The 27,467-nt window shown below is 39.5% G+C and overlaps 1 protein-coding gene across 4 annotated transcripts in view; it reads right to left on the bottom strand.

Annotated features, from left to right (window-relative positions):
- Positions 1-3,857: 3,857 nt before the first annotated feature.
- Positions 3,858-27,467, bottom strand: part of SATB1 (SATB homeobox 1) — a 92,524-nt gene continuing 68,914 nt past the window's right edge. For 3 of the 4 annotated variants that reach the window (XM_057380099.1, XM_057380101.1, XM_057380100.1), the window contains 3 exons: positions 9,376-9,579; positions 8,790-8,885; positions 3,858-6,303 (listed from right to left, as the gene is read on the bottom strand). In XM_057380099.1, coding sequence (XP_057236082.1) covers positions 5,821-6,303; positions 8,790-8,885; positions 9,376-9,579 — 783 coding nt within the window. In that variant the 3' untranslated portion in view covers positions 3,858-5,820. The remainder of the gene's footprint in view (positions 6,304-8,789; positions 8,886-9,375; positions 9,580-27,467) is intronic. The other variant, XM_057380102.1, reaches the window with a different exon arrangement.

Raw genomic sequence — 27,467 nt, 5'->3', positions numbered from 1 at the left:
ACCTTTCCCCCTGCCCTGGTTTGCTCTAAGATAAGTGCTTTCTAAATTGCTTTTCCCGGGTGAAAATGCTGACTGCAGATGGAAGGCCATGTTTAGGYTGATGATGGGAGAGTGAAGAAGATTTAAGCTGTTTTGGGGCATGCCATGTTCGGGGGAATGCCCTGGAGATGGGGTACAAATGTGGGACAGTGTTGAGGCGGTGCTGCTCATTACCAGGTCAGTGTCCTGCTTTAATGCAGATGTGGAAGAGCAACAAGGTTTGTACTGCAAAGAGTGTTTGTTTTGTATTGCAGATATCAAACCAGAGCACCCTTTGTTTCAAATTCTGTTCTGGGAGAAGGTCCTCTGCAAATATGACAGGACTGTACACRAACTTTTCTGGCCCCAGCAATTTCCAATCATTGCAACTGATGTTTTGAGATGACTACAGCAGCATAAAATCTGTCTCTGAATCCTCTTGGGGCAACTTACTTGCCCTGAAACTTCTGAACTGTGTTTATTTTATACAACTCTGCATCCACAAAAGTTGTTTTTTCTCTTCTCTTTTGTTATGATGAACATCTGAGCTATACAACACATTTGATTTTTTTTGTAACTCCTGGTCCGAGAAGGAGGAGCACTGTAGGACACAGCTCCAAAACGTGGGTTTGAGGCTGAAATCCTACTGCATRTGTTTGGATGTGATCCTGGAAGAAAATGAGAGGGTTTACAGCCTGGATATACTTTAGCACATTGTATGGGTAAGCAAGTAACCTAGAAAGAGAGTCCCAGCTGCATCTGCCATGGTAACACGTCAGCAGCTGACAAAAAGGATCCTGCATGTCTTACGCACRGGGACGGTACCAGAGGACAAACTGACAGGGGACCTCTCTTGCCATGGACAGCTGAGGAGGTTTTTGTGTTAACCTAGATACTGCCTGACAGGGCAAATCCCACAATTGGAGACAACTGCGCATTTTCCATGGAGTCTTGGCAGTACTCTGTAGTACTTTGGGTATTGCCACAGCACACCTTGCAAAAAACCTCGATCCCCTGTGCAAGGGCAGCTATTGTGACCTTTCTGATTGCAGTAATTGTGACCTCTCTGATTCTCTCATCCTTCCCTGGCACCTTCCTTCTTTCTCCTCTCTGGAGGTATATCCCCTGCCCCCTCTACTCCACTAGCTCGGAAACAACCTGTCTCCTGGTGGGTTTGCTCCAGTTGTCACTCTCTTTCCAAAGCAWGTGGCTTATTCCAGCCACTCTGCARGGCTCACAGCATGAATGGTGATGACAAAGGTGACATCAGACACGTACAGTCCTTGCTGCCTCTTATTAAACTGTGGCACACACACCTGAGGGCTGGCATGTAACCAGGAGAGGTGACATTTGGCCAAGATGACCTGGAGCAGGATGAGTGCCCCGGTCAGGCCAAAATGAAACAATACAGTGTGAGATAGTGGGAGGGCTGCCAGCAGCAGAGCGGTGGAAAGGCTCCCGTATGAACCTGAAAGCAAACAAACTCACTGCCAAGTAGCACTACTCCTGCTCCAAGGAGGATCACTTATTGCAGTTTGAATTATTAGCTCATTTGTTGTAGTAAAAGACTGTGTGGACGCAAGGCACCGTGAGGAGACCAACCTAAATTACCTCTGTGTGCAAAAAAAGGCCTGGGAGTATATTTATATCCCTGCTTTGCTGTGGGACTGTTATTCAAAGCCCAATATAAATCATTATGTAAAAATCAAAATACCTTTGGTYTCTGCAATGTACCTGACTTCAAAGCACAAGTTCAATAAGTTAAGCAGAACTGGTAATACTTGATGTTGTAGTAGARCCTCTATAATATCTAATTTATACTGCTCTTAACATGTGGAGCATTTGCTTTGGCAAATGAACTTAGTAATATTTGGTGCTTTCCCAGCACACAATCGAAGCACTGACTTTGTAAATCATTGCAAYAAAATCACTGGTTTGGAGGAACCTTTACCTCTTTCTCCATTTGCTGCACCTTTACCTTCACAACTAAAAGAAAAAATTAAGTGGAATAATTTACATTTATACATGGGCAGTTTTTGCTGGGTCATCTTAGCAATTTTAAGCAGCCAAACAAAACACAAATCTAAACCCCTGCATGGTAGGGTAGTGAGTCTTTATAAGCAGCTTGCAGATGCAAATGGGGCTTGAGGCCATGGACCTCTTGGAATCTGGGGCCTATGTGGGCTTGTCTCAGGATGGAAAAACAAACTCTGGGGACTCTAGCATATACACTTAAACCTTGTCAGTTAAGTACAGAATAATGGGAATCATCAGGAAGTATAACTACTCCCCTTTTTATGGTAAACCCCATAAAATACGGTAAATACTTCAGTTTTATGGCAAAAACTAAGTCCGGCCATCCCCTCCCAGCTTTCAGCGCCCTCTTTTTTCAGCATTTGGCTTTCTTTGAAGCTTAAATTCTGTTCCTAGTAATATTCTTCCCCTTTCTTCCCTAAGTATATATGAAATACTCCTTTCATACAGCCAGAGAAGATCTAGTCAGTGAGTTTTACTAACAACTCCCCAACTAATAGTGTTTTTACATCTCARTTTTTGTTCTTCTTTACAGAATTCYAGTCTRATTTCTTMATCTTTGCCAAAATGGAAAGGTGTGCTTGTTTGTTGGGTTTTTTCTTTTTGTATGTTTCCACCAGATGGTGAGAAAAAGGAACTTATAGAACAGAAAAGGACATAAGGTAATTTTCTAGGTAGTCTAACTGGTCCATGAGTCAAGGTGGCATTTGTGTGTTGTAGTTTAAGTCCCGATAGTACCAATCTCTTGCATGCACAGAAAGCTGGAATCCTTAATACCCATATCACCTTTGAAAACTGCTAAAGATTTTTAAAAAATGCTTTTGGCCACTTAGGCCAAGTTAAGACTCTGCTTGAGCCCACCCACTAGGACACAAAGGCAATGATTCAAACTCCTGTGCAGGTAATGTGTGACTATGGAGGCTGAACTATTTGGAAGATAACCTCAGCTACAGCAGAAGAAAGAAAAATGAAGATAATGGAAAAGAAACAGCTTTAATAACCATCTGCAAGCACACATGGCCTCTACTTCAGCACCCATAAAACTTAAAAACATAAAAGAAAAGGAAATTGCTCGCACAATAGCAAAGACAACTTTACAAAYGTTTCTTCTTATGCTTTTGTAGGGGTGACCTGTTTCTGGTATTAGGAGTGCTGTGTGTATGAGCTTTTAATGTGGAGAGAGGTATATTCCAGGAAGGTCTTTCCTTTGTTTCCCCTTCTACCTTGTATATGCACACCCTGTTAGYTGGAAAATGTACCCAAGGGTGCCAGCAGCACTGCCCTGCCCATCAAATCAGCTTGCATTGCCTGGGATACAGATCCTGCCCCTTGGCTGTGAACAGGCATCAGTCCTAGCTTCGTCTGCATGACTYTATGAAAGCAACGACGCCATTTGAAATAAGGGAAGAAATCCAGTGGTGATCACAGTGACTTCCCTGGATTAGGCTTAATTTTGCCCTTTTGTGACCAGCATAGCTTTGGGCTATCAATAGCTTTAGAACTACTACAAGTCCCTTAAGTGAGAGCATAGTTTTACTGCCTTTTTATTGGAATGCAATGCCAAATTACATATATGTGTCCCTCCTAAGGATTATTTTCCTTCCAGAGTGCTACTAAGGTTTTTTCCTTTGGGATGCCAAACCCAAACCATGGTGCACCCCCCACCCAGTCCTGGGAGCAGCCAGGAGGTGCCACAGCTGAGAGCTGCTCAATGCACCCACAAGGACATTGACACAAAGGACAACCTGCAGCAGTTTTGAATGTGTAGAACGGCACTTCGTCGCCTAACATGTATCTTCCTAAAGAATGTTAGGGAACTAAACCAAGAAGTCTGCTAAGAGTCATTTGTGCCTCAGAAACTCACATTGAGTTTTGCAAACTTTTAGTCATTTCAGAACAGAGCTGAATTCCCAACCTGAGTCACAGTGGGTATGAGCTATTTCTCTCCTAGGAGAACAACAGTGTGTACTCCATAACTTATAGCTGCAGACTGCTCTTTAGCCTAGACATGAGCCTTGCATAAATTCAGAGGTCACCAATTGTTATGGCTTTATCAAGAACCTTATTAGTGATCATTAAAAATAATCTTGCTTAGAAGGGGACTGCTATGGGCAAAGCCCATCTTTCCTATTTACTTTATGACTATTAATGTTTTTTTTTAATGTTTATACATTAGTGCAAGGAACAGTGTTAGCATAATTCTAGTGTAAAATAAAACCAGCTGTATCCATTATAAGTGCATTACTGCCAGGAACTGTAAATATGTTTATGCCTGATAGCCTTCTGACTCAATAATATCCTGCTATCTCTGTTGGGCAGGCAAGTTTTTAAACCAAGAAAAGACAGGTTATGATTTTCATAACCAAACTGGGTTTCTTTTTGAAGTATGTTATCTAAATTCAAATTTTAAGAAGGTCATTAAAAAAATCTGCCTGTGATTTTAAAGGAGAACAAAGTGGTGGCAAGAAGGTACGATGTGCACTAAGAACAAGTTATTCCTCCCAGATATACACATACGCAGACAAACCCTGCCGTATCATACCATACAAACAATTTTAATTGTGTAGTTACAGTCAATAACCACTCCTAGTCAGAACATTTCTGCATAAAGAAAATTGTGATACACTTATAAAAACAGCCAGCTGTAACAAAATAACTGGTGTTTTCATAGCAATAAACTCATAAAAAAGAAATACACCTTTATACAGAAAATTTATACAGCTGTAGCTTTAAAATTGATTGTAAACCAAAGGAAGACACATTGCAAACATCAATTATTTTCACATTAATTGCATAAGTTTCTAAGGTGATCTATTAGTTTTATTTACCTAAGCTTATTTGCATGATAGTAAAAATTGCATACAACAATAAGAGTGAAGCTTATAGTATGAATTGCTTGGATAACATAGAGCACTTTTTATAGGCAACTGTGTAAAGCACATTTTCTCTATTTAAAACTTTTAAGACACTTTGTTTTACTGCCCATCAAAATACATTTATAAATAGAAAAAAAAATCAGTATGGTAACAAGAGAAGCAATATTACATTTAACGGAAACTTCCAAAAAAATTAATTACAACATGATGCTGCAGGATCTACAAATAAATAATGAGGACTAAATTGTGTTTCACATTTTCTTTTTCATTTTCTCTAAAACCATGTAACAATGAGAATGGAAAAAAAATACAGTGACCTTTATTTCCAAAAGAAAACAAATCTGAATTACGGCAGTGCCATATAATACAAGGCATTTGTTGGCATATGTTATCTTTAAACTGCATTCCACAGTCTATAGTTCTTTTGTAACATACAATAGAACAAGAGTAACAAACTCTTTTTATTTTATTTTTTTAAATAAATGTGAGTTTCCAAAGATCAAGTGTGGAGTGCTACAGTAATAATTARAAAACAAGAACAAAACAGAAACGAAAAAACAGTAAATCACAAAAGTTGTAATGCTTGTCTGAAGGCTCCAGAATCAAAATCACTGGTATCATGCTTATTGGGTACACTCACAGTGTATCCAGTGAACACAAATTAATATCAAACAATCCTCAACGCTTCATCTGTTGCTGCGAAGCAGTTTGTAAAACAGAGTAAAACATCTAGTGCAGTCTGCATTATCCTTTTTTTCAACTTTTGTGCAAGTTTTGGAAGATTCATTGGCCAAACAATGAATAATAAGGGTTTTTGACAGAACGCAAGATGGAATTTTCATTTCATTAGTAAATACCAGCGGCACTGTTGAAAGAAAATAATACTTTTAGATCAGTCTTTCAATTCAGCATTAATCTCTGTGTTCCCTTCTACTGATAACTCTTCTTCTAGTTTAACTGAAAAAAGCGTGTTCGCATTTTTGTCTTGGATGCTGTCTTCTAAATCCTTGAGCAGCTCTTCTTCCTTGTATTCTGCAACATCCACCTCCAACCCAGAATTGTCCTTCAGCTTCCCGTGGTGCTTGAGATAGTATCGCTGGTTCTGAAAGAACTTGATAATGGTGTACTTGGGCAGGTCAAGCTGAGCGGAGAGAGTCTGGATTGCTTCTTCATCTGGATACAGGCCTACATCTTGTATGAAACTCTGTAGGATCCCTAGGGCCTCCACAGAAATCTTTGTTCGCGGTCGGGGTTTCTGACGATTTTCATCCTCAGATTCAGCTGGTGATGCTACTGTCGGTTGCCTTGGGGGTAGTCTGGGACCTGGTTGTTGCTGCTGTTGCTGCTGCTGTTGTTGCTGTTGCTGCTGCTGCTGCTGCAAGACAAAGAACAGCATTTTTTTGTACATGTATTCCTGCTTTTATTTTGTTACTGAGAAAATCCTGGGGAAGGAGCAAGGGGGAAGAAATTGCAGAGCTGCAAAYGAAGGCTTAGTAAGTTTAAAGATCAAAAAGGAAGGAAAGAAAGAACAAAAAGAACACCATAGGTTTGTCGGACYGAAAGCACCGACGATGTGACATCAGTGCGGTTTAGTTGACAAATTTTAAGGAACACGCTCCATGAGTAAATTGCAGACAAGACAAAATGCTAAGTAGGTGACATAGTATAGGATTAACTTGACCAGCTTAGCCAGAACTGTAGCAAGGGCAAAGTGAGAAAAGTGCCAGATGAGGGCAAACGTGCCGGAGCTCTGCCAGCAACGGCAGCTGCTGCCCAAAAACAAGGGCTGCAAATCTCTAGCAACAGCTAGACGAAGGGACTGGGGAGTCAGGGAGAAGGAGAGCATTTTAGCTCTGTAAGTACAGAAATATCTCACTGCTGATCTGACCTCGGCACGCATTGAAGTCTTGTCAAACTTGCAAACATTACAACAGAATGTGCTGGCTGGAAGCGCCTAACGTGACACTGTCAAACGCAGCCTCGGCAAGGACAAAGGCAGCTGGAGGTAGGAAATCTGTATTTCCCCTTCTGGCTCTGACCTCTCTTGCCTGTGGTCTTTGTGCAGGCCTGCACTGCCTGTATCCCAACGAATAAACAGGGAGCAGACCTATTTACCTGCTTCTGTGTTTGTGCTGGGGATTATTTAGTTAATATTTATAAAGCACTAAGATGCAAAGCTCTAAATAAGTTGCACTATTATTATTAGAAGGGAACATGCTGCATTCCAAAAACTCAGGCAATAAAAAWGAGCCAATATGCACATCAGAAGAATAAGATAAAGCAAATCATGATGTAAATAATTAACAAGAGCTTAAAATGAAGTTTTGCAAGCATGGATTCAGAAACATTCTTAAAAGGTGAGGCACTGAGCCCTAGGGACAGAAATGTTTTTCTCATCTACCACCAGAGCACAGTACACTATAAGATCATGTWTAAATTCAAAAGTAGATTTATCAGCTACTGTTTGTGTTGACAATTCTTTTGCTGCACAGCACAGGAAGCACTGGTTAGTAAGATATTTTGGATCAGCAAATTTCTTGTCATATGGTACAAACCRCCAGTTATTATTAAAAAACAACCACAGCAAAACAAGCAGTTGCTATCACTGCATTTTATTTCCCTTTGAGMGTCTCCCCTCAACAATTTTTTGTGTTTTGGTAGTGGATTCCAGGCTTCCAGTAGCAGTCTTTGAGACCACAAGAAGCAAAAAATGCTGTACAAATGGTATAAATACTGGAGGGATTATAATTCTGTCCACTTCATAGAGACTCTTGTGGTTGCAGAGACTTCATATAGATCTCCACAGCCAGTTCAGAAGTCACTGCTTTAAGTGATCTTCATATTCTAAGATCTGACACAAACGTTAGTGGAATTAGGGTTCCTTCCTCATTCCTATTCACATCCTTTCATGTTTTATGGTCTGTGAGCAGTCCCATTCAAGGCTCCAGTCCTGAATAGATTCAASACTACTCCCAGCACATTAAATTCTTACAAGACTAGAGGCTTTGTATACACAGTTTGAGAACTTGTGTCTGAGCTACATATTCATGCGTCTACAACAATTACCATGTAGAAGAGYGGAGGCAAAACTCAGGCCCAATCTCCCAATCCTTACTCTTACAAGTCATATTAAGAGATTACAATGGAACTGCTTATGTGAACAATATTTATGAGATCAAACACACAACTTTTATCAACAAGGCAAGAAAATCTAAGTAAGTGGCATAGTGKTTGAATGTTTATACTGTGCATAAGCTTCTCCTTTTATCCCCCTAAGAAGCGATTTTATTAAAAACAATGTACATTTTCAAACAAGTGCTGTTTTATTACTTAATATAGATCTTTCTCTCTCTTTTTGCTAAATCAAACAGCAAGTTTCCAGGCTTTCACAATTATTTTAGTACTTGATATCCTAAGGGATTGTCTTATTCAGTTTGCTTTATCTTTAATATACACTCGTGTTGTTTCTGGCTGCGAGATAACTCTATCCTTCCTAGCTTTGTAAATATTTTGCTGTATAGGTAATACAAATGATACACAGGGTCTCAGCTGAGGTTGGGAAAGCACGGGGTAATATCTGCCCTTTAGRAAGGAGCAGTTACAAGGCTGACCTTGGGTCTTTTGTGAGAAGTGATTAAAGAGCCCCCAGCTCAGAGAGACAGCAGTCTCCACTGACAGGCTGGGCTACACAGCTTGGCACAACAGCCAGCTCCACTCCTGGCTGGCAGCGCCRGTGCCAGCAACGAGGATGGGTGCAGCCCCTGGAGGAGGCACCGCTGGGCAGATGTTTCCAAGCCTCGTGGTGTGGGTCTTGCATCCCCTCCTCTCTCTCCCTGACAYGGTGCCCTTGTGCCAGCTCACCTGCGGAGCAGCACCCAGCCAAGGTCCAGCGGTCAGCAGGCCTGGTAGGAAAGCGCCTCTATGCTCTCCTTTCCCAAGGGTGGTRGGAGAGGGGCTCTGAAGGAGAAACAAACAAATATTGACTCACCCCAGTCTCACCTGGGGTTAAARTGGGATGAGGAATCCCCTTCCCTTCACTCCTACCCAGGAAGAGCTGCCACCGCTGTGGGTTCTTGCTTAGAAGAGCAGCGCAACAAGGTCCTCCTGYGCTGTTGGGAAGAGCTCTGACACCCGGTGCCACGTGCCCCTGCCTTTTGGTCCTGCTGCCTGTCCAGCCAGGGACCGCCAGCACGGGGCTCGCCCTGCCCCACACAGAGCTGGCTCTGCACCACCACCACGGRCTGCAAACGAGCACCGAACCGAAACAAGAACTGTGGGTGGTCGCACGGTCTCCTTTGAACTGCAGTGGTGGACGGCAGCGCGCTCTTATCTTGTACYGGGACACCGGCGTTTAGCCTGACCGCGAGGGAAGAAACACTAATTTCCTTTGCTCCGTTTAAAGCTTTATTTACTTAGTGCTCTGCGGGATTGGCCAAGGTAAACTAACCTGAATCTGCTCTGCTGGCACATGGATAATGTGGGAAGGCCTGTCACCATGGTGATGAACCGCATTGCTTTCTTGTTCATAAATGGCATCGCGTTCAGGCTGAGGAAGACTGAGGAACCTTCGGATCATGGACAGATTCTCCCAGAGGGTCCTGTTCTCTGGCGAAGGRTCTTCTTTCCAACGTAACAGCTCACAGAGCCACCCCTTGAAGACAACACAAAGCAAAACATTAGTTTTTTCGTCACTTTGCAAGGGGCAGAATGTGGGTGAAATGTGTACTTCAGAGGTGCTGYATTCCCTCATGCTCTCACCTGATCAAAAGGGCTTTCACCGCACAGGCTGGGCTTAAAGCAAAYACCGATACACTGAGAGGCTGCCCAGCCATTTCAGACCCTCACCAACCACGGGCATTTTGGAAAGCACCTTCCCCTTGGTCCCACGGCACAGTGCTGCTGTTCGTTTGTCAGCTGTAGGGCTGCCTAAAGTAAATCAYGGCAGTAGAGGAGCTCCCTAACATCCTTTCAAAAGACAGGAATCCTATGACTAGATGCAGTCAAGCAATAGCTTCTTAATTTCTGCTATAAGTAGAGGTTTCTGTCTGCAGTTGAACTTATTTCAAGTGACACATAACTCTGTGTCCAGATTGTCCTCATAGACCCAGAAAAAAAACAGTCTCATATTTTAAAATACAGGATTATTAGGGGTTGGGGGGAAGGAAGACATGCTCTAGCTTCTGATACATTTATACTATTTCCACATCAAGGACAGCAAGGTGCCTACGAGTTTTTGGAATACATAATAAGAAGTCGGCTACAGAATCCCCTGCAAGAATGAAGCAGTTGCTAATTTGCTTCCGAAAGAGACATATGAGTTCATCTCAAAAATTTAATGTTTCCTTACGTCTTCTTAAAATTTAATTGAGAATGTTTTTCTTAACTGTGCACTGGTAGTTCTAAAAGAGTAGTGTAAACCCTCTAGCTAGGACAGTGTGCATCAGCAGAAATTTTCTGATATATTAAAATTTAGGAACAAAATATTGCATGTATAAAACATGCATATTTCCTTTATTTTAGCTTCAAGGATGTGTTTTCAAAAATAGGTCCATGCAATTTTATTTCTTAATGCTGTAGGAAAGATAATGTGACATTTTATTGAATCAACAAATAATATAAATGTACAGAAGCTTTTAGATCCTTTTTATACGTACTGGTAGTGGATTAATGGTTTATCCAGACTGGTTTACTAACAGACACAATAGATACATAGATATTATACAGATACGTATTTTCTTGAAGATACTCATATCTTTAGCTARCAGTTAATGAATGCAGTGTAAAAATATTGCTACGACAGGAAGAGTAAAAGTAAACAAATAATGTTAATGCATTCATATTGTGTATGAAAATATTTAGTGAGGTGCGTATAAAAATTTGAAGTATATTTGCTTGGATATAAGTGGAAAACTGAACAAATGACACAGAAGCAAATGCCCCCAAGAAACAATCAAAATGAAAAATGTTATAGAGATGGTGGTAGCAGAGGTGAAAAAGCAAAAATTTAAATGGGGCCAAAATCTGCCAGGTGCTCTCAAAGTGTGCTAGGGAAGGAGCAGAGAGAGGGAAGAACAGGGGCAGCAGAAGGGCTCCCCTACACCCCAGGGATGGAGCAMACCCCATTCTTTCACCATGCACCAAGGGGGGATGCTGGGTATTGCCCCGGGGTTTAGCAACAGGACTGGGAAAAGCGGCCAAATGCCTTCACACAGAGCACACAACACTCAGCCTGTCCCGGCTGGAATCATATGGCATATTTGCAAAACAGTGGCAAGGGTCTGTGGAATCTCACTGGAATGTATCAGCAAGGTAATGTGTGAGCTCTCCCTGACCCTAACAGAAACAACGTGTTGCTCRTGGTTCTCTGCTCACCTTACATCCACGGGGATACCTGGGGAGTGCTGGATTAAGCTCAGCAGCAGTATTCGTTTTCTGCAGTAAGTTAAAAATGCTGCACTCAGAGGGAGCTGGTTGGGGATGGAGAAGATGATGAAGAGAAACCAATCTAGATCTTTTAACTGAAAGGCGGTTATAAAATTCTTAATTAAAAAAACCCAAAGCCACAAACCATCCCATGCCAAAGTGTAAAAATTGTCCTTTGGTTGTCTGGAATTCGTGCTGCTTCACACTGAACAGACTGGCCCTCTTTCTAATGGTGGTGAAACAAAGAGAAGAGCTGTCTAYCATGACAGTTTAGTGAAAGTAAACAAACAAAAAAAAGACAACCTGTCTCCCCCCATGATACCACTCTAACGCATACACACAGGCTGGAAGAGAAGTAGCACCATGCATTTAGACACTGCACATATTTTGTCTGCTGACCACATGAATCACAGGGTTTGTTTTTTTCTCAAAAAACAGTAGGAACCCTTTATAATTAAAAATGTCCAGTAGAATAAATAATTCCTAGGCAATAACATTTTTTGCTGTTTAAACATATTTCACAACAACAGTTTTTGTTAACTAAGAAATAATTTCTCCCTTTACTGTCTTTTGTGTTTCTGTATTTACTAGGTCACACCCTATTTTTATTAATTACTGATAGCTAACATTGTACTTCCAATATTCTTCTCTCAATTTTTGCACTGAAATAATACTTCTAATTCCTTATCTAAAATCATTTGATGAATTGTATCCTGAAACATGTCTCTGCTAGCCTTTCAGGGATTTTGAGATAATGAAGACAGATACTTCTGACAGGATACACAGAAAAGATTGCTATTCTACCAAAATGTCTCTATTTCACTTGGCACATTTTTAAAGAAGTAGACACACTCTGATGAAACATTTGATGGAAAACATGGAAACACCCAACTGAATTATTTTACAATTACAAGGATAGAAAAAATGTTTTTTGTCTTCTTTATTTATTTCTGAATATATTTATGAAAATTGATTTCACCAATGTTCTCAGAAGAGACAGTGGATGGACAGCAAGAGAGGTTGTATGGGCTTACTTTGTTAAGAGAGTAAGAAGTTTATACCAATATGCTTTCTTTTGGSTCAAGACAAACAAATAAAAATAGAAGTATTTCATTTAGTTTCAGGTTCAGAATTCTGTACATGAAATTAAGCTAATTCATAAAAGCCCCTCACATAAGAAAATATGAAATGCTTTTATAAAATTTAGGAAAAGTAATCATCCAGATTTTTCTAATGGTTAATTTTAAGTTTTGTAAAATTTATAAGTTTTGTTTCCATTTGATCTAAAAAAGTATGAACTGCTGCAGATAGTGCAGTTGAATTTAAAAGTGAATGTAACAGGGCTGGGTTTTCTCCTTTCACGCTTTTTAAAATCTAGAGCAATTTCTGCCTAGTTTCTTTTTTTTCTTTGTAGTTTTACAGGAAGTGGAAATAACCACAAAATAATAAGGAAATATTTATAACTCAGATTAGATCACAACCGGTTTATACAGCATATACAGTACATTGTTAAAAAAAAACCAGCATTAAAATAATGAAGCTAATACATTTATGCAGAAAGGCAAACCCCCCAAAAACTCTGCAATGACATTAGGAACAACCTTGATTTTAAAACAGAGTAAATTTGCCAGGCAACATTACACTGAATATAAAGAGAGTACAAAGCAAAATATAAACATTAGCCACATGTAAATATGTTTGGAGAACTTTCAGGATGTTACTACTTTTCAAACTGACAAAGTTTAATTTGACACCTTCTGTTCTAAAACCTTTGTTTCTATTCAAAATCACGCCTTTAGCTGCTATCAATCACGATGCTCTCCCTATTACTTAAAATACTGGCATGGGCCCTGGATAAGCTGAAAATGCCATGCAGATGAATTCTGAGATAATATGTTCAAACCTGTTATATACAACACAAATCCTGTAAAGTTATGTATTGTAAACCTACATTTATTGGGAACTAAAAGTCTTAAATCCATCTGCTACAAAGAAAATACTGTTATGCACTTTCAAGTAACCAAGTACCATCTGCAAAGGTCTTGCTACAGTAAGCAAGAAAATGGTGAAAAAAAAAAGATGCTAAACCTAAGATATTTAAAATAAATAAGAGTCTTCTGTCTGGTTTTCTGATAGGGATTTAGTAAAGAAACACAAGACATTAGAGGAAAAAAACCTGTGAAAGCTGAACTGCCAAACTATTGCAGGAAAAGCGCAAAGAGGATAACTGCCAAAACTTAGGCTCCACAACACCCATGAGCATGCTTATTTTAAAGAAAGCATCTATGCATTTTATCTATATATCCAAAGGCTATTGTATTCAGCCAGATCTGTGCCATGCTTAAATAAAATCTTTTCTGCTCTTTCACATACAGTTTCTAACAAAATGTTCTTCCATTCCTGTTTCTTTCTTATTGAAAGAAAAAAAAATCTACACCTAAAGTGTAGATTAGGGTATTTATACCCACTCTAATTAAATCAAAGAGGATAACATAAGAGTCATGAGAAACGTTCTCTGGCCAAAGCTTTCCAAATCAGCAAAAAACACATCTAGTCTGGGAAGAGAGGGCTACRAGGTGAAACAGTTGAACTTGTTTGGTCAATTTGTTAGAGTGGTAATAATTTGTGAAATTATGAATATTTCCTAAAGTATTACAAAGACTTCGKCATTTTTTGGAAAGGCTGTAATTTAAATCTAAGAAGGGAAAACATTTTAGTGTCAATGCTAAGACACAATCAGTTTTTCTTTAGTATAGTATATTTAAGATTATTTCGTATCATTCTCTTGGGGCATATAGTATAATAAAAATATATGGTGTTAAAAGAAATCTATTGAAATAGGGAGGTATTTGATACAAACATTTTAACAGAAAGTGTGAATTGCATTCAGAATCTACCGTGAAAAAAGACTAAGTAAATAATCCATTAAACAGTACTTCTAACTAAAAAAAATGGAGTATTGTAGACTAAACTAAAGTAGGCATTTTGAATGAGCACATTTTCAGCAACTAACTAGAAAGCTAGCAATTTATCATTCAACAAATAATTTTCTACTTTTAAAAGAATCTGTAAGTGTTACTTATGCTAATGAAGACTGTTTTTAATCTGCCCACAAACATGCTAATAGAGGGCAATTTTTTTTTATTTACAATGCTGAAGGCACTCCAGTTTATAGAACGCAGATATGAAATTACACTTGGTAAAATGGGCTCTTAATTGTCTGAGCAATCCAAATCCTTCACCTTTAACAGGAAAGCTTATAGACAAAACAAAGGAAAAGAACTCATGGACTAAACTTTAAATATTGACTTTTTCSCCTTCAAAAGCCATCCAACTTGCTTTACAATCTCATTATTGTTCCAAACGACTGCACTCATCTTAGGTAGTTCTAAATCTTTACAAAACAGATTCCACATACACAAGGGGAGAAAAAGGGCCAACACAACCAGTACTGTATATGCATATAGAATTAGTCTTTAGTATTAAACTTGCAAGCTGCACATTGAAAGGTTGCTTTTGGAAAAGTCATAATACTTTGAGTGAGATACATAATAGTAGCAAAGGAGTACTGAAAGCATTTTAAATTATTTACTAGGTTAAAAGGGTGAAATGGTACTTTAAATACATCAAATTTCATCATCTGGGCCATTTTTTGGTGGCAAAGTGGTATTGATCTTTCCAAATGCTTAAAATTAACTATTTCCAGAAGGTCATTATTTGATTAAAGGCATTAAAGTTGAGGGCAAGAAATGATGCACTTTGTCTTCTTTCCCATTCAAATAATCRTGTAATTTAATCAGAACTATCCCTTCATGTCCTGTAATAAAAATGTTTGTCTTAAGATATTGTTCTTTACCTAACATATTAACCTTTAAATGTTATGAAGTTCTTAAGAATAATCTCTGCTTAGAGAAGATTCTTCCATAATGCAATGAAGGGATCTCCAGCATTTAAATTGATAAGGCCAAATTTCCCCTACACATTGATTGGAAAATGCATTAAACCCTTCAACTGAGATTTCTCACACAGTGTTCAACAGGATCAAAAATTCAGGGAGTTCTGAATCAGTAAATTCATACCTATGGCATTGAGAAGCAAAAATAAGCAAATGTCACTTCAGCACAAAAAAATACCACCAATAAATAACAATAGATAGTGTTTTAATTTATCTGGGAAATGTTRTTTGTGTTACATTTTTATTATCTGAAAAAATAGAACAGTGAACACCCACTGCAGGGTAAGAACAGAGCATTTAATTSAAATTTMATTTTCATACTGAGATCACTTAAAYCTGACTTCTTTCTGTGTGAAATACCTGTGGGTTCAGACATGGGAACAAGCCTAGATGACAAGAGCAGTCCTTTTTACCCTTAGATGTTATTCCGGAATTTCCTGCTGCAGGAAAATTTATTCTAACTGCAGGTTTATCTTTCCTAAAATACAGAAAATGTMCTGACTAGTTCCTATGCAAAGCTGAATAGACCTACATGCTTCACAGAAGAAGTGAAGTCTATTAAAAGAAAAYAAATTTATWAATTTATAAATTTATAAAAATTTAGGAAAACTAACAATCTACCAGACGTAACAATTTTTGATACTGACCAACAGTATCAAAATGTTATTGAATTCATTTTAGCTTATATTTTCAAGACTTCCTTCTGTGAGGCATATGGTTTTRACTAATTTTAAAAACTGCAGTGAATATTCAATACTTTGGGATTTCCCTATTTTTTAAGAAAACTGTGCATCYTGAATTTAGGAAGCAAAAGCCCATTTTCAGCTGGTTCCAGAAGATGAGTGGGGATACCAGAATATGAATTCTCTTCTTGATATGTCTTCTTTATGCCTAAAGTGATAATAAATGTCCCCAGAACAATGTTTGCCTTGGCATTTTATTTACACTAATCAGCCTGAAGTTTCAGGCTTTGCCTTTGAGCATTCTCCTAAATCAGAGAAGTTTGAAACCTGAATCTGTCCTTTATCTCTAGATATTCCTGGTTCATCTATTTTACTGGCTTTCATTACCAGAACGTTGAAAAGGGAAGCCAGATGTGGATTTTAARTAAATCTGTATCTACCATCATCATAGATGAGATTTAGCAAAACAAACAAACTGAAAACCCCCCAACCTCATAGGACTTTTCACTTGCAGGAAAAACTCCCTTTGAAGAATACTGAGACAGACTATGCCATTTCCTTAACTTTCTTATCCAGCCTATTATTCAGCTGCACCATCTGTCTGGATGTTACCTACACCTTTTCTCTGCGTGGTGAAAAACAAATGACCAAACAGCCAGCAATGATACTGATAATAATTTCAACATAATTTTTCAATGATATTTTAGGGGAAAAGGATTCCTAATGTCTCTTCATCCCTTTGCCTTTTCCTCTCCCTAGCCACAGCATTTCAGAGTTAGAAAAATATTTCTATACTTGCAAAAATCCAAACAAGTAAAAATATTTCTATACTCCTAAAAAATCCAAGTAAACTGAAAAAGGAAACTTGCTAAAGCAACCTGTAAAATTCAATGACAAGCACCCAACAAGCACAGAAGTGAAATGACGTGGAGAGCTGTTGTCCTGCTCCCACAGTCTCGTCTGTTGTATCAGACCTCTGCTTCTACACAGAGCAATGCTGAGTGGCCAAGAGCCATTGCTTACAAAAATGAGCTGGATTAAGGTCTGAGGCTGCATCAAAACTGGACTTTGTGTCCCCTGTGTAGGAACACTAGAGACACCACCAGCTCATGGACAGAACAAACCTAACCTGTAACTCTAAACCTGACTGAAAACATAAGCATCATTACTTTCTAGTTGAGTACAGAGGAAATTCAATAATCTAAATKAAGGGCTTCTCCCAAGCTCAGTTTCTCTGCGCTCAGCTTCCTTCACCTTTTCTTTCCCCTGTTCAAATATATATATTTTTACAGTACTGCCTTCAATTGACTGCAATGATAGGCACAAGCTCTCATCAAAACCACAATGTATATGCCTTTGAAAATCTTACATAAAATGCAACTACCATCACATGCAAAAAGAGAAAAAATTAATAGATGCAAAAAAATAATGGGTGAAGCTTTACTCTGCCTTCCTCTACTCCAGATCTTTCCYCTTTCACACACCTGATTCAGTTGGCATTGCAATCGTGAGAGAACATCTGACAAAAATGGACTTTGCAATAATAATAAAAAAAGATAAAAAGAAAGAAAAAAACACCTGCTAATTATTAAATAAGTCAGTCTTGGTCTGGTACATTACTTTTTATAGTATGGTCATATAAAATGGGTCAGTGGGTTTCACAGAGGGTGACTGGTAATATATAGCCCTTTATGTTTTATTTAAGCAGAAAGAAGTACTGATTTCACTGCAATATCAATGTGTCCCTTGAAAGTAAATACAGCCCTAAATTCAACCACGACCCTTAACAGCCTACATTTATTTATTCTTAAACATGCAATCAATTTTGTATGGCAGCTGTATCTGCAGTTTAGTTAGAGAAGAGTCTTTAATAGAAAGAGCCTGGCAATTTTAAAAATCTTTTTTACTACTATCAATTTACAGTGAACAGCAAATGTTTATTACAAATTGCTTACAGGGATTTAACATTTGCTTTTGGGGGAAAAGATCTCCAGTAAAAGAGCCATCGGGCCAAAGTGTCACTTCTGTAATTACTTACATGTTTGCCCATCATGTTATATATTTAAAAAAAAAATTATAATTTCCCAGATGGAGCAATTTAATTTCATGGCTTCTTGTCATATGATTTTTCTTTGCAGAATTCGTTTTGGATTGGGGAAGATCTACCACACACTGAAAAATCGCAGGCTTACAGATATTTGGACTTCATTGTAAATTCAGTTCAGCTGACAAGATATTCCAGCAAGTGACATCATTCCAAAACATAYACAACTCAAATGCATTCTCAGACATCCCTTCACAGCCTAACTAAAAGCTTTCATATAGATTTGAATTAGACATTTAAATATTCTGAGAAAATGTCTCTTGCAGTTAAGCTGGATTCTGTGGCTCTCAGTTTCACAGTGAAGAACACTTAATGCCCTGATAATACAAGGTTGAGGGGAGTCTTAAGCAAATTGAAAAGAAACTTTTCTCTGACTTCTTTTCTAATTTTTTTAACCACGGAAACAGTCAAAAAATTAATAATGTTCATTTTCTCAAAGCAGTTAAAAAAAAAATCTTTAAAATCCACACTTGTGAGAGTTTGATGCCTCCCAGCAGATGAGAAGGGAGCTGCCAGAAGCATGTTTCTCACCCATGGAAAAAGAAAGGCAGCGAAAGACTCAGGAAGCTAAAATATCCTTACTTGTAGCACAAWTGCTTGTGGCAGAAACTTAAAACAATAGGATCAAAAGGCAAGCTGGAGAGATCAGGTTTCTCTCTCCTGGGTGGGAACCAACACAATAGTGCTTCCAGGTAGTTTGCTGTCAGGATAAGATCAAGAACAGCGACAAGGGAAAAGTTCCTAGAGAGAGCAGTTCTTAGTGTTACAATTTTCCTCACTGGGCAAGAGAAGTGCCAGCCCAGCTGAATCCCAGCCCCAGCAGCATTTCCAGACCAGGGGCTACATGCAGTAGCATGCATTTTCCTTTCCTGATCCTCCCCACCCTGCTCCTTAGGTGAAAAAGATCAATCCTTTTAGACTCTCTCCTTAAGAACATAACAGTAGCAAATGATTTATCAGAGGTGAAGCAAACTGSCTGCCCCAAAGCAAAAAAATAAAAAGAAACCTCATTTAAGTCCTTCATAGKTTTTTTTGGGGGTTTTGTTTTTAGTTTTTTTAATAACTGGYCCTACATAAACAGTGGAAAGTTCCTGTATCAGTAGAACTTTCTCTTGCATGGYATAGGTACTAGAGATGCTAAGCACCAGGCTCAGCAAAATAACCAGTCACCCACAGACGTTAACTGATATATGTGCATATCTTGCCTAGTTTGGATCCAAAACTTCAGGGAATTCTGCTAAGGACCACTCAGTCCAAACATCTTTGCTTTACAAAGATCCTGAAAACCATATTTATATGTTCCTCAAATGCCAACCTGAAGCAAGGGAACATGGCACTGCACAGGAATAAAAATGAGATGCCCCCTGAATAACAATGTGCTTTCAGATAGAATCYGGCAGATTTGAAATTAGATAAATATTTGCAAATTGGAATTTTTCCCCACTTAGCTAGCTGCATGCCTGCTCTAGCTTATTTGTTAGATGCCAACAGTCTGGGGTAATGCATGATCAAAAATATGAAGTTTGAATTATAGGTTAAAATTTGAAGAAAGTAAAAAAACAGATGTGATGATAAATTATTAGGAACAGCAAAATAAAAAATTATCTGGAAMAAAATATCATCTCCTTTCTCACCTTGCATCCAGAAATCCTGCAACATTCTTTCAGGCATTATGTGTTCTGAATTACCCTGTTTAACATTAAAGGAGAAAACACACATCTATTCTTTTATACTCTGCCTTTGCCCAGCAGCCCTTCACCTGATTTGTAATTGGTCACTCCTTCAACAAATTGCTTCCCGGACCGTTACTGTACATTTCTGCTTGCACAAGATGCCTTTATTCTCTGCAGTTACATGTTTAGCAGCCCTCAGTTTTTCAGCAGGAATTTTACCCTGTCATTTCCTGTTTAGTTACGGGTTGAGCTTGCTTTTGTTTTCTGTGCTGTTTACTTGGTGCCCTGCTTCCCCCACAGCCAGGAACCACAGGCTGCTCGCTACCTCCTCAGCCTCCTCCTCGCCTCTGCCACCATAGCTTTGTTTTCATTTATGCTCCTAGTTAACTCCCATACAGCTCGCTCAGATTTTCCCCCTTCTTATTAATAGTTCAAACACTGATATACTCAATCTTCAAAAGCCTCCCGAATCAGTGACCTGCTCACAGAAGGCACAAGCAACCTGAGAAATCAAGAGTATGGCTATTTTCCTATTTAAATCCATGTCACCATGCAGAAAAAGGAAAGATGYTTCACACACAAAGCCAGCAATGCTGGTGCCCAGTCCAGCAAAGGCCAAGGGCATGGAGTGCCCATACTGTGCCTGGAGTGGGATTCCAGCAGGTAGGGGACAGAGGGAAGACAGGATAAAGAGGCAGATGGAGTCAGAGTGAATGGTGAGGGTGTACAAGACCAGGAAGGGCTGGGAAAAAGCCCAAGGAGAACTAAGAGAAGAGCCGTACTTGAGAGGAATAAGAGAAGGCAGTGGCAGAAAAACAAAACAGAAGGTGAGGGTATAGGAAGCAGGAAGAGAGATTAAGAAAATCCATCCTGCCAGAAACAGCACCTCTTGTCAGGCAGACAGCAGGTGCTGCCTGGGGAAGAGCTGATTCACACATCTGGAGTGTGGGAACCAGAACACTACCTAAGAAAGAAAAACTAAAAATAAAAAGACTCAAAGGAGGTAGGAGAGGGTGCCATACTTTCTTCTTTTGGCATCCCAGTGCTTCCCCACTGCATGACATTTTTTGAATGGCTTTGCAGAGAAATGAGTGCTGTATTTCCAGATCCTTGCAAGGATCTTGACAGTTCATTTCAGCATTACCTCGTCCAACATGAGCCCTCATGCCCTCCTCCTCATCTTCAGACTTATTTTTGAGATACCTGCAGTGACAGCACTTCCAAGGCTTTGGCTGCACCTCCAGRATGAGATTTTCCCCTTATTGGGGCCTGTCTTTTGTTGGGGCCCCTGTTTTTGGGGCTTGGGGGAGTCACTAAAGGAGATGGCATTGCCATGCAGTGAAGAACACTGATGGCACACCTGCACGGACCAGCTGAGCTCTGGGGAATGAATAATGCAGTCAGTAGCTGCTGACCAACCAGTACGAGCATGGCTCTTTAACCTTGTCTGCAGCAGCCTGGGGGGCCATCTATGTAGCCAAATTTTCTGCTACAAACTGTGCCTTCAGTGGCTTTCAAAACCTGCCCTGTTCACCTTTTTATGACTGACTTTGAACACTGAGTCTTAACCCCACCGAGTCTTGCACTTTCAGTATTTCCACTGCATCACCAATCACTGCCAATGGATAAAACAACCTCTTACTAAAACTGGGTTTTTTTTTTAAACCTCCCCTGGAAGCCTTATTACAGATTAGATTTGATGAACTTCTATCCAATGCACTGCACCACTCCTCCYGCCTGACAATACCTGGAACAGCTTTCGGAAAATCTCCTCAGTTGTGTTCTGCACGCTTACATTTTTTTCCTTGCTGTAAAATTTGTTTTAAAACCTTATAATTAAAACTTTCTATCAAAATTGCATTAATTTTTTCTCTGTGTAGGAAAAGTAGCCAACTGTGATCTACTAAAGAGTAGATGGTTTAAAAAAACACCTAAACAAGTATTGAAGGCTGTTTAATTAGGGAAAGCTGAACAATTTACCTGAGAAAAAATGGATTTATGAGAAAAAAAGCAAAACCATTTAAAGGAATTTTTAGTTTCCTAAAAAGTGTTTTCATAAGAAAATATTTAATTTTTCATAATCTGTTTTCAAAATAAATAAGGAAATGTTTTAATTAAAAAAATCCATTTTCCATTTGCCAAAATTTCAAAAGACCTTGAGGATTCTTTTTTAAAAATAATCTTTTCCCCAAAGGGAGAGGTACAGGGAAGAGTTAGCAAGGAAACAAAATCCACGGTGAAAAACTTTGGCAGAAAATTTTATTTCTACTAAATTTAGGCAGCAGTGAAGACTACATTTTTTTGTTAGAAGCTCTTCTCAAAACAAGGTGTTTGCTGGCATGTTATTTTGAAAACCAGCACAGTAAGATGACTTCTTTAATAAATGGGCATAAACCCCAGAGATTAGAAAGTCTCAGAGTGAGTGACAAACCCCTTGTGATATCTGATATCTTTGCCAAAACAGAGAAGGTTTTTAATAAAGGTCAGGGAGAAATAATCTCCAAAGACAGCAGTGTCTCTTCCCCCTGCATGTTTACTCTTTTATTTCACCCCTTTACAGCTAAAGGCAGACCTTAACACACACATGCACACACAAAAGGAAACAACAACCAAAGAGGAGGGGAGAGAAAAAAAAAAAAAGAGCCTGAAATTTTAGTTACACCACATGTGGTTTTCATTTGTGAAAAATGAACAAGCTGTTTGTGGTTAAACTGTCTAATCTGCTGTTATCAATCTAGCACTGCATTCAAGATTTACAGGATACATCAGCTTCTGTGCCACATTAGCTGTAAAAGGGAGAGGGGGTGGGAGGAAAAAGGAGGAGGAGAGAGTTTATCCTGAGGAATAATATTTCCAATGCAGCCACACTCACACTACATCTGGTTGTGCTGGTAGCGGCAGTTAAATTGAAATATTTCACAGCGTGTGTCAGAAACATGCAGAATGGTAATTATGACAGATCTGATTAAGCCTGAGTGCCACTAGCTCCCTGGCCAGCTCCGGTTGTGCAGGTGTGACCTTGTGCGTGCCTGCGTGTGTAAATAAAATTAATTACAAGCGAGAGGGCGAAGGCTTCGGTGACATCACAAAGCGGAGAAACTCCCAAGGGGGAGACCTAATGGAATATTTTCCCTCAGTCTAATAATACAGTTCATATTGACTTGAGGTAATTAGTGGGATCATTAAAGCAGTTTTCCCGGCGTATTTGGCTGCCTGATCAGATTAGTGAAAATGTTCTTCAGAACAAGCCCTGTGTGGTCTGCCAGAGAAGGAGGAAATAAAAAGCAACAAAGCATATTTTGGAATGATAAGCAGCGCTGGACTTTTTGCACGGCATTTTGCAGGGCCGGTCCCGGGAGCCTGGGTGCCTGACTCTCCTGACCAGTTCAATATTTCATCCCAGATGCACATGCTCCTGCTGCACATCRCCTGAGACTTTTTAATTTTTTTTCCTCTATACTTCACAACTATGCCATCTCTACCCCTCAATGCTTAAAAAGGTCAGATAAAAGGATTTGTGGGAATGCTAGCCCTAAAAGAAATTTATTAAGATAACTGGGGAAAGAAGAAGAATGAATATGTGACCAGTTCCTCCCCACCTCTCCCCCAAAGTCTAACAGAAAACTGAAGGACTGGTTTGAGAATCAGTAGTGTTTTCATTTCCTAAYGAGCTTACCCCAGCCGAAGAAAAAGGGGAAAAAAAAGCAGAAAGTTTAACTATGATATAAAGTCTTCCACAGTAACAGAACACAGAGCCCTAATCAAGAAATGGACCATTTGTTTAAAAACAGTCTATTGAGCATGCTCTACCTTGCAAATGGAATATGCCAAGCTCTGTCACAGATGGCAAGCTTTGACAGTTCCCATCCGTAGCGTCGATACTCGACAGTTCAGCACAAGATCAGTGACATTCTGTCTCATTAGAGCCACGCTAATTATCACAGCTAGTTTCAGGGGAAACCATGTGTTGCAATGGTCAATTTGAAGGAGTCTGTGCATCAACAAACTGGTAATAAGGATCAGACACCTTATTATATGACAGCATGCTGCCTATGATCTGATTTACTGAATCAGAGGTACTGAGGCAACACTGAAGCCTGATGGGTTATGGAATCGTGTGTACACAATGTGTAGCTGAAATATGCTTTAAAAATAAAAGGGAGCTATATAGAAACAATACAAATAAAGATTTTTAAATTGTGAAGTTATAATGAGGAGTTTTTTCATTTGTCATTAAGAAATGCAGAGATGTTAGAGATCTTGTCAGCCAGTTTTATCTTTAATCAAATCATATAAGATAAATAATTCAAAATGAAAACTGTAAAATTATGGATTATGCTAAATTATAATTCATTCCATACTCTGATTTTTCAGTTTCAATAACATGTACCAAACATTCCTTATGTTGTGCCGTCTTGCTGCTTTAACATAATTTTATATTTTGTAAAAAGCTTTCTCTTCTTGGCTCTCTTTTTTCATTTGTACATTTAATGACTTCAACTTGTACTTCTCCTAGCTTCTCTCATTCATTTATGCTTTTCACCAGACAAAAACCATCCAACCAAGACCCCCCACACTTTGCTGCTTTCTGGACACCTGCAGGCCACATCCTGCCAGGCAGTCAGCGGTCCCAGCGCCTCCCAGGGACGCACCGTTAAGCATTAACTCCCAACCAGCGCGGGGCAGGTGCGCACCACATCCCTCCAGGGAAGCTCTCCTCAGGGTTCAAACACACTCCATTTCCTGAARCTGCCACCAGTCCTTTAAACGGCAGCGTTTGAACTGCTCCTGCTGCCACCCGCCTGGCTGGGAACCTCCAGCCTCAGCCGATTTGACCCCACGTGTAAAGCATGCTCAGGAAGCACACATTTTCACCGGTGTGTCAACAAACACAGCCTCTGCCTTATGTGCTGAAAGGGCTACCTGGCCCCAGAGAGCTGCCTGAAGAGGTCAATATAATCCTCTTAGCAGTTAAGCATTTTCCATTCTGTACCTGTTTCTTTGGCTTGAACTATTTCAGGTTTTAATGCATTTTCCCCCCTCCTCTACATAGGCCCTCTGCATACATGGGCAGTTGCATGCTGATGTGAACCACCTTGAGGCTTTTAAGGTGGTTTCTCTTCAGTACATTTTTGTTGATTTGTGGAGTTCCTGTCTATTCTTTCCTAGCAGGAACCCAAGGCTCGCTGAAGTCACTAAACCAAAGTCATACAAATAATGTGGGATATAGTCAGAATCAATGCCAGCCCTTTTTTGGGTCTACCAAGATCAAAAAATAAGAGAATCAACTAAACTCAATTTTTCTACCCTCTTTTTGAGATGTAATTTTTTTTTAAAAAAGCTAAGGAAATTTCCTGATCTTTTAACCTTTATTTCTGAGATGACATGTTGYAAAAGACACAAGTACATGGGGCAGAGGAAAGACATGAAACATTCATTTTTTTCCCCCACTAGAAACCTGAAAATCKTTTTCCTTTCGACCTGGGCAAGACAGAACACACTATGACTCTGTAACTCGATATTTTGTGAAAGAAACAAATCAGCTCTATCTGCCAAATTTCACAGTTTCACTGAATGACATGCCGCTTTATGGGGCAATTCTTGATTGCATGCAAAAGCCCATCTTGCTTTCTCAGTTCACACTCTTCCTCTTCCATCCCTGCTGACACCCGATCCCACCCTGACTCCTGCTGCTCATGGCACCTCTTCAACTGCCAGAATAATCACCCCCAGGCAATGARGGGGGAGGAAAATAACATTAAAAAATAATAAAAAATAGATGCTGTTGTGTGTTTTTGCAGCTAATGTTTTCTAACTACTGTATCTCGCCTTCGCACCAGGGCAAGGAATTTATTTCCAGGTGGACCTGTGAAACAACAGACCTCGGAGTACATTGTGTTTCCACCTCGCGTCTCCCTGTGCAKCATCCCTCCCTGCTCCACAGAGAATCCATTGTACACTGAGGTTGGGAGGGGGTGGGGGGAGAAGGTTTTTAAGCCAAGATTTAAACCCAGGAAGTGACTCAGCTGCTCTGAGGGAGACAAAGGCAGGAGAGGACTTGACGAGAGTGGGGTGACGGGCGAAGGACAGAGCCCCCTCCTGCCCTGCAGGCTGTACCATTCTGGGCAGCCTGAGGTGCAGTGCCCTGGGGAAACTGCTTTGGAAATAAATTTCAAGATCCCCTCCTAAAGCCACAYTGTTACCAGAGGGTTACTCCTGATGATAAAGTGGGTTTCTTTTCCTCCCGCTGAAAAATAGTTGAATAGATTGTTCTATATCTGCGGTAATGGCATGTTACATCTCTGTGCCAGATCCACAATACTGCGCTTGTTCAGTGTGGGAAGCTGTTTAAAAATGACTTTCCTATTAGAGTATATAGCCTAGTCTCTAGATGGAAAAAGCCAGATCAAAGATATAGCATTTATAAAACTGCTGGTTAAAAAGATAAAAGTGAGATAACAGACATCAATTTTTCACTATAAATCTCTGGGTTTACTACAACATTAAAATTTCCAGTAAAAGCAGGGTTTTATATACCTGAACTCTAATGGCCTATTCTGAAAATATTTATGTCAGGAAAAGCATGGTATTTGCATGCCAAAAGCATTTTTAGTGCCAATATTTAGCATTCCCTTCCCATTTAACTCCTTCCCATCTACTCAGGAGTGCTAGATTCTCTGCCTAGTGCCTACCCGTTRGATTTCCTCACTCAGCCTCTCGGAGGAGAACGCTCCGGGCACCTACAAAGGCAAAAAGTCAAACACTTCTAATTAAATAGCACTGCACAAAATACTTGCCTGATGGCTCAGGATGGAGTCTCTAGCATGGCCTGAAACCAGTGATTTTACCACCGTGCTTTGGATGTGAAACTACTACTAACCAAAGCGAAAGACGGGAACGGAAGGACAGGAAACTGGGCAACACAACGCAACAGCTCAGAAGTAACAGGTCAGAATTCTACATCATTAGAGAGGTTTCTGGAGGTGTGGATAGTACTCCATTAGATTTACTTTAAAATGAAAATCAAMGCATGATTCTGTGAGAGCCAAGTGTCTCACATGCCACATAGATGCATTTTTATTCGGTGAGAAGGGAGAGCATTTGGCACCTACGGGGCTATAAAGAGCCATTGGCAGGATTGACATTGCAGAAGAGTATCAATTTCACCTGTTTATTTTACTACAAATTAAACTTCTTTAGGTAAATAATGCAGGCTAGCAGCCTTAAACTGTAGTGCATGGGACTCTCAGTGGTACAAAGCTTGATATCAATTCAGTTTCTGCAAACTGCAATTTCCTAAATTTATGAAAGCTTTAGYAATTTAAGCTGATTTTCAGCAAAGTTTTGTTTTCTTCTCTGCTTCATTCTAGCACGTGCAAGCCACAGCTTTATAGGATAAGCCATAACATAAATCTCACTTCTCAAAACACAGCTAACAGAAACACTACAAGTCTCTACCTGCCTTATCTCTCAGGGCTCTTAGGTTTGGGGGTTTTGTTTGCTTGTTTGTCTGTTTTTATGGAATAAAATTAGATTTCAGCATCTGTCACCATCAAGAAAAACTCATCCCTGGCTCCCACATGAGAACATCGTAACCACTGCACAGTTACTGAACCATGATATCTTAATGATCATTACACAAATCAACTTTATTTTTTTTTTTAAATAACGAAATTAAGAATGTGCTTTCATAATTACTTG

Source organism: Malurus melanocephalus, unplaced genomic scaffold (assembly GCF_030028575.1).
Source record: "Malurus melanocephalus ecotype Western Australia unplaced genomic scaffold, MMel_1.1 scaffold_436, whole genome shotgun sequence".
In the NCBI taxonomy this organism is placed as follows: Eukaryota; Metazoa; Chordata; class Aves; order Passeriformes; family Maluridae; genus Malurus; species Malurus melanocephalus.
The sequence above is the reverse complement of the archived record's forward strand: the minus strand, read 5'-3'. Positions and strand labels throughout refer to the sequence as shown.